This window comes from Cyphomyrmex costatus, unplaced genomic scaffold, assembly GCF_001594065.2.
Source record: "Cyphomyrmex costatus isolate MS0001 unplaced genomic scaffold, Ccosl1.0 scaffold520, whole genome shotgun sequence".
NCBI classification, from domain to species: Eukaryota; Metazoa; Arthropoda; class Insecta; order Hymenoptera; family Formicidae; genus Cyphomyrmex; species Cyphomyrmex costatus.
This window is the reverse complement of record NW_017279439.1, coordinates 187,391-198,145: the sequence shown is the minus strand read 5'-3', so window position 1 is coordinate 198,145 and position 10,755 is coordinate 187,391. Positions and strand designations below refer to the sequence as shown.

The 10,755-nt window shown below is 42.2% G+C and overlaps 1 protein-coding gene across 1 annotated transcript; it reads left to right on the top strand.

Moving 5' to 3' along the window:
* Nucleotides 1-204: 204 nt before the first annotated feature.
* Theg (Testicular haploid expressed gene) lies at nt 205-6,799 on the top strand. Its single transcript, XM_018546138.1, has 7 exons — nt 205-607; nt 1,106-1,209; nt 1,285-1,377; nt 1,668-1,811; nt 2,843-2,969; nt 3,106-3,331; nt 6,361-6,799. The coding sequence occupies exons 1-7, from the start codon at nt 494-496 to the stop codon at nt 6,558-6,560; spliced, it is 1,008 nt and encodes a 335-aa protein (XP_018401640.1). The 5' UTR covers nt 205-493; the 3' UTR covers nt 6,561-6,799.
* Nucleotides 6,800-10,755: the final 3,956 nt, after the last annotated feature.

The window sequence follows — 10,755 nt, the reverse complement described above, 5'->3', positions numbered from 1 at the left end:
GCGCGATTCCCAGCTTGACGGATACCTATATACTCGTATATACGTATATATTCGTCGTAGAGGCCGGAGCTTTTAGAAGGATACACACAATATACGGGCTGGACCCGCGTATGAAATGCCTTGAAAACTGCGCGGTGTGAAATAAAATTCGAGCTCTCGTTCGACCCCCCGCTCGTATTTTGTTCAGTCCCCAATATCTCTGTGTCACGCCGCGCTGTCCGAATCCCACAAAATTTCCTCGTGGAAACGTCCGCCTCAATGGTGGCGAAAAAATTACGGCGTTAACCGCGAAAGTGTGTCGAGTTAATTTTCGGTACATCTCTCCCGCGGGTCCTCCGTTAAATGCACTGTTTTTCCGCTCGGGGATCGTTGAAGCACAACGCGAGTATAATTTAATAATTAAGCATACCGGAAACGCTTGCTCATCGTTGCGCCGAGAGCGCTGCTGGGGGGAAAAAAACCGAGAGAAGCGAAAAAGAGCAGCGGCAGTAAGATGCCTTCGCAAAGAGTTAAATACGCGCAAGCTCATTTATCCCACACGGAACACATCGCGCTATTAGCGCGTCCTAATTGGAGAAGACTTCGCAGAGTTGATCCGAATGTTCTGGTATATACGTTTATTTTCTTCGTTTATTCGGAATAAGGTGAACGTCTTTCAGAGAGAGAAACTTTTATTATCTCCTCTGTTATATGTACTCGAGGAAACTGTGCGGAATACGCTTTCCGATGATATCACTTGCGTTTGCACCCGTCGCTCTGGGACTTTATTAATGGACTCGAGAACGTATATTTTTTTAATGCTTATAAAACAGCGGTTCTTTCTAAGTCGGATCTCGCGATTTAAGATTGCACGGAACACAGGGAAATCAAATGAGACGTCACCTGCTCCGAATATTTATAAGGACGTTAAATACAAATAGATATATATCCATCCTCCCAACGTGAAATGAAACAGTCGTTATGAGAGACGGAAGGTTTTTCCGTGGAAAAACGTTCAGTTGGAAGCGATCGATGAAGCAGATGCTCGAGCCGGTGTTCGTGCGCGCTAAAGGGGTCTTTGTGTCTTTTCTCGGATACTTATATCGACATGTATATGTACTTTCAGGCGCGTCCTTTCACGGTGCGGCGCGCGGTTCTCAGGAGCCGCGCCTCGAGGCGCATCCGGGTTATGGCGCAACCGAAATTCGTAACCAAGAAATACGATCCCGCGTAAGTGCACAGTCGTCCGCTCTTGTACTCGTCAGGTTATCGCGCGAGTCCTCTAGAAAATTTATTATCGCGCAGAGCGGCGCCGCCCCCTTACCCGCGCATTCACCCCAAGACGCTCGCGGCGAAGAGCACCAGGCGTATCGTCGATCTGGCACTGCCCAAGAGAAGGTGGCACATCTATCTCCTCTCGATGCTGAAGACAGTCTCGATAAGAAACCTGAGTTAAAAATAAATCTTGAATTAATTTTATTTTTATATATATATATAATAGAGATTCCACTAAAAGTTCATGAAAACATATATTGTTTCCGTTTTTTTTAAAAATGAAAATATAAAGATTATTTTTGCGATTCGAACGTCACTCGCACTTTCTTACCGATAATGTCGGAAAATTGATAGCTACAAGGGATGATACATGTATGTGTGATAACTTAAAAGCGGTACACCTTAAACGTTAGACTTCTGGTGGCGACGATGAAATTGGCAGCTACCAAAAACGTGAAGGCAACCGTGAACGATCTGCTGGTGAAGGTTCGAAAGTCGCGGTACCAGCGGTATCGTGTATTCTGCAAAGCGCGTCAAGAGCGAGAAGCTAGGAAAAAGTAAGGCCGATACATTTCCCACTATCATGTCACTTTTTCCCTGCGAACGACACGCGCATCTAGGCGCACAATCTCTCCGCCATATTCGTATATATACGGCCGTCTCCGACGGTGAATACAAGAGAAATACGGGAAAATGGCTATTTTAATCGCCGTGAAAATTGCAGGATCAAATAACCGAGTTGTCGTATCAAAGTTCCCTTTTTTATCCCGCTTTTTTTTTTCCCTTCTCTCCTTTCTATTGTACTTCAGTTTCAGAAATGTTGCGAAATTTAACGAAATGAAACCCGGATGTAAACTGCGGCAAGATAAATAATTGAACTATATATATGGACAGGAATTAATTACTCGTTGAATAATTAGCTTGATTTTATAAAGGCACAACAATACCGCTGGGCAAGTAACAAAACGTAAGCTTATAAACCCGTCTGTATTGATCGCATTGCAACTGTGGATGCAAATTTTACGTTTAATTAACGAAAGGTCATCTGATATTGCATCGGAAGTGATTATTAATAGTGTGCAATGAAATTCGAGAGATTATCCTGGACATTTATTGCATTGGTTACAATCATTGATCAGGTTACAATCAGAAACATCAATTTAATAGTTCTCCGTGATAGACCGCGATATATATGGGACAATCCGCCACACGATTACCGCCACACTTTTCTTCCTGATAGATCTTTTAATTTTCCATTAGTGCGGGCCAACGATCTCTGTAAGAATCATATCGAAAATATCTCTGTGTCACTTTCAAAGAAATTACCTAATTGTTAGAAGAAACGTCTTCTTTTTTTATTATTGGAAGCAGTTAGTATGGACTTGTGATAGCTATTATCATCTTCGTAATTTATATTATATAACCGACACGAATTGATAAACCGCCCGCGATGCTGCTATTATATAATAACGCAAGTTTTCTCAAGCCACTAATGGAACGTTAATTAATCTCTGGTTGATTTTCTCCTCTCAGTAAAACGTCTTTAGATCCAAATTTCCGCAATAAAATACCCCGCTTTTGTACCTAGGAGAAAACGAATGGCGAAACTACGCAGAGCTCTCACAAAACCAGAAGACTGGCAAAGGCACATGCGGGTCCTGGAAAGACTGGCTGCACCCAAAGTCGCTGCGAAACCCAAAAAAAGGAGGAAGCCCGTAAGAGCGACGTCGTTTCCGTTCTCTCATAAATCAATATATATTAATCGATTTGAATAAAAGTGTTGGATGTGTCGCGACGAGGCCGTTTTCTCTCGCTCGATCGATCGATCGCACGCGTTTCCGATATTTTCAGAGTAAGAAGAGGAAGTGGAGGCCGGTCAATATGGAGCGAGTGTACTTCTTGGCGTTACCGACAATTCAACGTGAGCCCCCACTAAGAGATCCATTCGAGGTGTCCGAGCGCGCACTCACCTATCGTATGACCAAGCGAACGGAGAAACTCGCGATTCGAAAGAAACGCCCGGAGATACCATTGCGAATACCAGGCGCCGTTTCGCCGGCCGCGACGAAAGCTATAGGTACTAACACCACGCAGCTCGTCACTGCATTTACGACGGTTACCATTTGCTTCGCCCGTCGCGCGAAGCGATTCTTCCGCTTCGATTTCCTCGCCCGATATGCGAAGGAATCGTGGCCATCGATCCGGAGGAAGCGACATTTTTGTTGTCGCCTGTATATAGGTTCTCCGCACCAATACTATTACACGCTATTCGATGTCGTAAGTAAGCTCATACGCAGGGTGTCCCGGCGGACATCTTCCCGTCGAGATTCAACGCGAGCTCCCGCCTGCATTTTTCCCTGACGAGCGTTTCATGAGAAAAGTCACGTTATTTGTTAGGAATTTTTAAATATAAATTTCAACGGAAATACTTGAGCTGAGAATCGAGCGTTGAATTAAAATGCCGCTGTATTTATGTCTCATTAAAATTAATTGAAGAGCAAATCTTTTGCATTTATGCTATAGAAAAGCGATCGAATTTTTCAAATATCAAATTGTATGAAAAATTTTAAATTTTTAAATTAACGTAACTGTTATTTTTCTTTATTTATTCTCTCTTATATACTGTTCTCGATGGAAAATCGCGTCATTGTGTTCTCGGTGATTTTTGGGACACCCTACGTAACAGCAGATCCGTGATTTCGTCGGTCCCACACCTCGCTACGCCAAGAAAGATTACGGATTTACTCGTCGGTGCGGTTACGGCTGTTCACAATAGCTTGTGCGGTAACACATCGAGCTTTAGCAAGAACTTTTACATATTGCGGAATAAAAATAAAAATTGACTATATATATATATTTTTAACAATCGTAAAACAAGCCCACACCTTTTAGCAATCACCCGGCATCGATATGAAAAATAAATCTCGACCAAATTACGGTTTCGGCAATGTCGACGGTTAAAAATGTTTTTTATGTAGCATCGTTAATTGATTTGGAGATTCGGTATAAAAATTTACGAAATTAATAGAATTTCTCGTGTATGCGGCATATATATATAACTGATCGACATCGAATATTCCGCTATTAGTTTAGGGTATCTGAATTCGTGATATAATGCGGAATCCGCGTTATCTTTCCGTTCAACCATAACTGCGAGGTAACGATTTTGTAGCGTTTGATATGGACACAGGAGAGATAAACGGGACACGATCTACACATTAAGCCCGAGGCACACTAAACGTGTTTTGTTACCGATCTGCTAGCGATGCCGCGTGCTATGCTTACCGTACTGCTCGATGCAGAGACTATCCTGCCTGCAGCGTTATTCCATCCCGTAATGTTAGTGGCACTCTCTCCGGTATTGTAATTATTTAATGAGGACGTCACTCGCAGTGACATCGTCATTTATTTTCCGATGGTATCTCTCGCTCGATAATTCTTCTTCGTCACTTACGCACTTCTGGGCACAATTTCTGTGCGTATATATATATCTGTCTCGCCTCTGTTATATACATTCTATCTTTTATCACATATTTTTATATATAACTTTTATTTAGATAGTATTTTATTTTATTAACTATTCTCATCGAATTTTTCACGTGGAATTTGTTTGTTTTTTTTTTTCGACATTGGATGTTTGTTACATTTTATTATCGTCGTTTATTTTTATTTATTTTCTTTCATTTATATGTTGACCTTTCGCTGCTTTAGTTACACTCTGTTACGAGGGCGAGAGAAAGAACTCAAATCCCAAGATACGTAATAAATGACATCTATCCGTCTACCTTTCGTACAATTCAGTTATTTCGGTTTTCGCTTCGTCTATACGTATATAGTATCCTGCCTCGGCCGACCCTGATCAAGCGATGTCTTCTTCTACTATCGATCGACGGTTGTACGACAGTAGATTAATTTTCCTTTGAACCGTCGTCACGGTATATAGGAGCGTGACAGAAATATAAACAAACGGATCTTAAATAATTCAAAAGTCGATTGAAATCTATATCTCTCTCTCTCTCTTCTTCGAATCCTCGATCGCCGTCCGTCGCATTCAACTTTCTCTGCAACATATTCCTGAGGAGATGCCTCCTCGAGTTTCTCTTCGAGCTGTCGTCAGGCGTAACCGACGTCGCTCGTCGCTGACGTGGAATTTAATTTCGCGCGCAAGACGTTGCTTGATACAAACGTGCAAGTGCATCGAGTCTTTCGGCGATAATGGAAAATGCGTGCACAAACCTTCCCCGGAAGATGGCCGGCTGCTTTTAATTTTCACGTATAATTGCACGCGACGAGTCAGCCGAGGCGCAACACATTTTCCCATTGAAATCCGTTTGTAATAAAATACGAGACGCGGCAGCATAGTAGAACGATCGCGCGCAACTTTTACAATATATCTCACGCGCGCTGTGCGGCGCGTCCATGAAGTAAAAGACGTAAATCAAAATATACATTCTACCTTCACGAGAGGCGAAGGAAGATTAAAATATTAAATATTAAACAAATTTTTAGCCGTAGTTAACGTTTTGAAAAAATTTTCCACCTGCGGTCAGATTACCTCAATTTTGACTGACGACTCTAGTTTTTTAGAAAGTACTTACAAATTGATTGTACGAGAAATTCAAACCATTTTTTGTTAGAACATTTTCAGTCGAGATAATTTCACCTTAATTTAATGCCACATTCGCTCTCTTTCTCTTTCTCTGTCCCTCTCTCTCTCTCTCAAAGCCCTTTATCTCATTAGAAATTTATTTATTTATGAACGTTTGTGTAATTGCAATTGACGCTGGCATAAACGTACTGTATGTTTAGAAATTTAATCCATATTGCTGTGTTATACACGCATAGTCATGTTACAAAGCTGCTAACCAACTAATCAAACAAATATCACACTGCTGTGGTTTGTGTACAAAATGAAATTCAAGCGAGATTATAGTTGCCATTAGAGAAACCACACGAAATAATTTATTTCATATTCATCTGTTTGCGGAACAGTTAGTTTTACTTGGCGGCCTTAATCCCGTTGATAAGAATAAGCCGGCGGAAAACCGATGTTAATGGATAGGATTGAGACCATATAGCGTAAAGGTATAACGTTTAATGCCGTAGCTTCCGAGAGAGTAATCGTCCTGGCGAAGCCCGCCCAGCGTCCAGCGGGCAGGGAAACGGATCTCCGGGAGGATGCCTTCACCGTATCGCCGATGGCGTTAAAGGCGAGATGCTCCAAGCGTCTCAAAAGTCTCGCCAAGCCGAAGACCTACCCGAAACCCGTATTCAAGAGGCTGAGAACTGCGCTGAAACGCCGATGAAACAGCCAATGAGCGTACGTACCCGAGAGCTGAGTATACACACTCAACAAAACCCGCGTTAATTCTCGGGCTTGTCTAGTGAATACAGAATGCGCTCATTAAAAATTCAAGGTATTTGTCGTACCGTGTCTGTGTATACGCGCGTAATTTCCCAAGTAACGGCTGAATCACACGAATTATGTAATTTCCCTGGGAAATGTATATATATATATATATATACTGTAACTATATAATAAACGGCGGCGTTTGGAAAACAGAAAGCATGACGATCATTCATAGTAGAAATCTAATAACTCGAATACCACGGTAACCCGAATACCCATGCGTTTTCGTTTAATGGAATTCCGGTTGTTATACAGGGGGCTTGGGGTCGCGTTGAATATTACACCAGAATGATAATCTTGTGCACGAGATAATCGGTGCGCACACACACACCCCCCTATTATTAGCACGCTTTTACACGTACACACAGTTTGATATATTCGCTGGACACACGCGGATATATTATATATAACACATCGAGATACACAGGTTGTTTCGCAAACGCTACGATTCGTCATGCGATACTGTGCACGCAATATATCAAAAAGCAGACGCGGACCTGTCGCGTTGCATTATGCGAGCGTCGGCGGCAAAAGCGCGAGACATAACCGCGTCCGTTGACGTCGTAAATTAGGCCAGCTGGCTCGCAATCCGCTCGCGTGCTCGGAACGGATTAGCGTTTCGTATAATGTTGCGACGACCGTTTTCTGTTTGTCGCGTAACTTTGTAAAGACATTCCGAGCGCACTCCGCGCTGATATCCTTCGTAAGAAAAGACGACGGGGCGGGGTGGGACGCACGAAATAAAACGCGCGCCGGACTTTCAACTAGTTCTTGGCATTTTCTTATTTTGCGGAGAGGAATGTACGAGAAATACGACACACGCCCTTAACGCCCGGAGATATTAAAGGGACGTTTATACGGCGAGAAAGCGGGGTATCCAAAAGTTTCGCGACGGAGAAATGGCTATACGTTTTTCCCCGTGAACACGAGCGGTGAAATGATGAATAAAAAAAGATGAATAATAAATTAACCGTGATGTAATCCGCAATATCTGTTTAATGATCCGTAATAATTAGTTGTATTCAAATTGACGTTGCATTATTTCGACAATATGTACGCATGGCTTGTTGCGGTTCGTACGATTCTTGATCAATTATTCAAGCAGAAATAGTACGAGCTGCATAATTATCAACCCGCCTAATTAATGACATCGAATTATTCGTAATTTGCTCGAGAGGGCCCTTTTCTTTGTGCGTCCCCTTCCGGCACATTTTATTTTACTTCACTTCACGCCCCCGTCATGCCCATTTTATACGTCCGGTGATACCGTCCTCTGCGCAGCTCTTCCATCCTGAATGATAGAGACATTAACATTCGACGTTGCGAAATTGCTTAATTAAAGGCACGTCGTACGCGCCTTTACCTCCGTCGTGAAGTTAAAGGGGTACGGATGGTCTTTGAATTCCTAGTCGCGAGCAATTTTTCTTCACCGTTACGTCCGACACTTTTCTAATTAACGTCTCGTCCTCGAGCTAATGGCGGTGTAAGAAGCAAATGGTCACGGTAAGTAAAGAACGCACTCTCGAGCCAACTGCCGCTCGATGATCGATACTCTCCCGCCGTGCATTTCACGTGAATTCGCACGAATGCAGCGATAAGCGAATTTTGATCGCCGATATACAAATGCAACACTCGTTCATGATAAAGTTGTGTTAAAACCAGCCGGTTTTGCATAACCGTTATTGCACACGCATGCGTTGCTCTCCCTCTCTCACCCATCTAGCATTTATATTCTAGTTTATAGGAAACTGTACGATGCATATCGTGCGAATACAATCGATCGTATGCTTTAATAGTGAACGATGCATCCATCTAGCAAGGTGATTAATTAAACGCCGTTAATGTTTAATTGTTAATACTTACAGTTAATTGTTAATATGCACTCGCTATTAAGTTTTCATATTACGTTCTTCGATCAGTCTGTACAAACTCCATTACGCGAGTTGGATATATTTAATAGTTTGATTGTTCGCATGGATTTTTGTAATCGCGCGCGATCACACTATTATTTTTGTACAATGTAATTTTAAATGTACGAATGTTTTATTGAATAACGTATTTTAAAATACATTACTGAATAAAATATATTTTTTAACAAAAATCTTCAGCAAAGTTAATGACTTCTTCAGAATATCCATTGTGAACAATTCCGCAAAGTGTCGTAGACGGTAGAACGGTGTGTTGAATTAATACCAAAATTGATTGACGGCCCGAATTCTTGTAGGAATACATTCAATTGGATACAGCAGTCAACGTATTAACGACAAGAATTAAAAGACTACAACGGATATAACGATCTGCCACGGAATTCTCGTTAAATCGAGACTACAAATTCGTCGAATCTATCAAAGAATCCGCCATTGTAATTTACTGCGGTGAAAAGAGACGCCAGCGCGTATATAGATTCTAATATAAATTGACCAGTCTGGCAAATTCGTTATATCCCGAAAAAGTACACAGGCGCGCTCGCACACATACTTTCTTGACAGTCCCTTTCATCACGCGGAAAGCGATTGATAACAAACCCTATCGCGGGCAAAGGGAATCAAAGGATCGAAAGGCCAGCTTTAATGCATGGGTATAGACTCGCACTAAAAATTCTAACTTTGTCCGAAAGCAAATTTTGTTTCAAAGGCCAACCGATATCCTCTCCTCCTGCATACCTCCCCCCAGCACCCTGCACCCTTGCCACCGTTTGATCTGGCGAAATCCGGACCGCGTCAGTCAATAGAGACAGCGAAACGGGAGTATGAAAAATGGATCCGAGGGGGTTAAAGCGATTCGAGTCGCGTCAGACGGATGGTTTTGTTGGCGGTCGAATCGCGACAAGACACAGGAAGCATTCAGTGACGACGAAGGGGGAACGGGGAAGGAGAGGGAAGGAAGGACGGACCGAAGAACCTTCGCAAATACACTCCGCGGTCGGCTTACGACGGATCGACCGCGCGGTCGCCGCACAACTCGTGCGGAATATAAATGTAAACGGCGGGAATATGCGGCCGATCCGCTCGCAATTCCATTCACGTCCCGACACTCCTACGGCCCGGCTGTCACCGTCCGACCAGAATCGCGCGGCGACCCTCGCGTTTGATCCTCCCTCCCCCGGGTCCAGCAAATCTGCATCCCCTTATCGGAGCGAGAGTGCGTTCGGCAACCCGAAACTATGTGCGGCAGCTACTCGCGGTCGTCTAATTCAGTGCTTCTCAAATTAGGTTACGCGAGAATAAATCCGTAGTACGTCCAGATTAATTTCACCAGAGTCGTTCGCGCACGAAACACGCATTTAAACGCACATATATATCCTGTACAGCTTTGACACAAAAACGGTTCCCCATATATTTTCTCATATATATTTTACTCGCGTTTATTTAAAAGTAACATTAATGTTTTATTATTTTACGATCGTCATGTGTAATCACTTTTTATTGTTATATTCGCAATCGAACTTAATTACCTAATTTGATGCAATCAACTTTTAATTATAAAACTTATAATTAGACAGAGGAAGGTAAACATTATTCTCGCGAGGTTTGAGAAGCACTGATTTGAATCGTTCGAATGACAAATACGATGCACGTTGAGGTCAGAATTTTATGTATGTACTCCGAATATTTTTATAAAGGAGATTATACGTTTCGTTTGTTTCATCTACCCGATCTTCCAAATCTCTTATTCCTTCCAGTGAATCATTACGATGTAGCGTATGATAAATGTATAAGAGGTAACTGAGAGCCGAGAGTTCTCCTCTCTGAAAACGACTCTCAATAAATTTACTCAACTGCGAGAAACTTTTACGTAGGTACGTATGCGAACTTAACTTTGAAATTATGTATGATTGGCTCTAAAGGGATGCGTCTAAACTATAAATTTGAGCTTACCAGATGTAAATTACGATGTAAACTAATACGGTGAAACATAATAAATATTGTTTCGAAGTTATGGCATTTTTATGAACGTTAAATTTTCTCGGAACGAGAAAATGAGACGTCCGTGTGATTTCGTAAATGGAAAAGACAAAGTTTGTGTCGGAAAAAGTGGTAGGAGGACACCCTGGAGTACCTGTGAGAGGTTTTAAAATGAATATTCTCAAG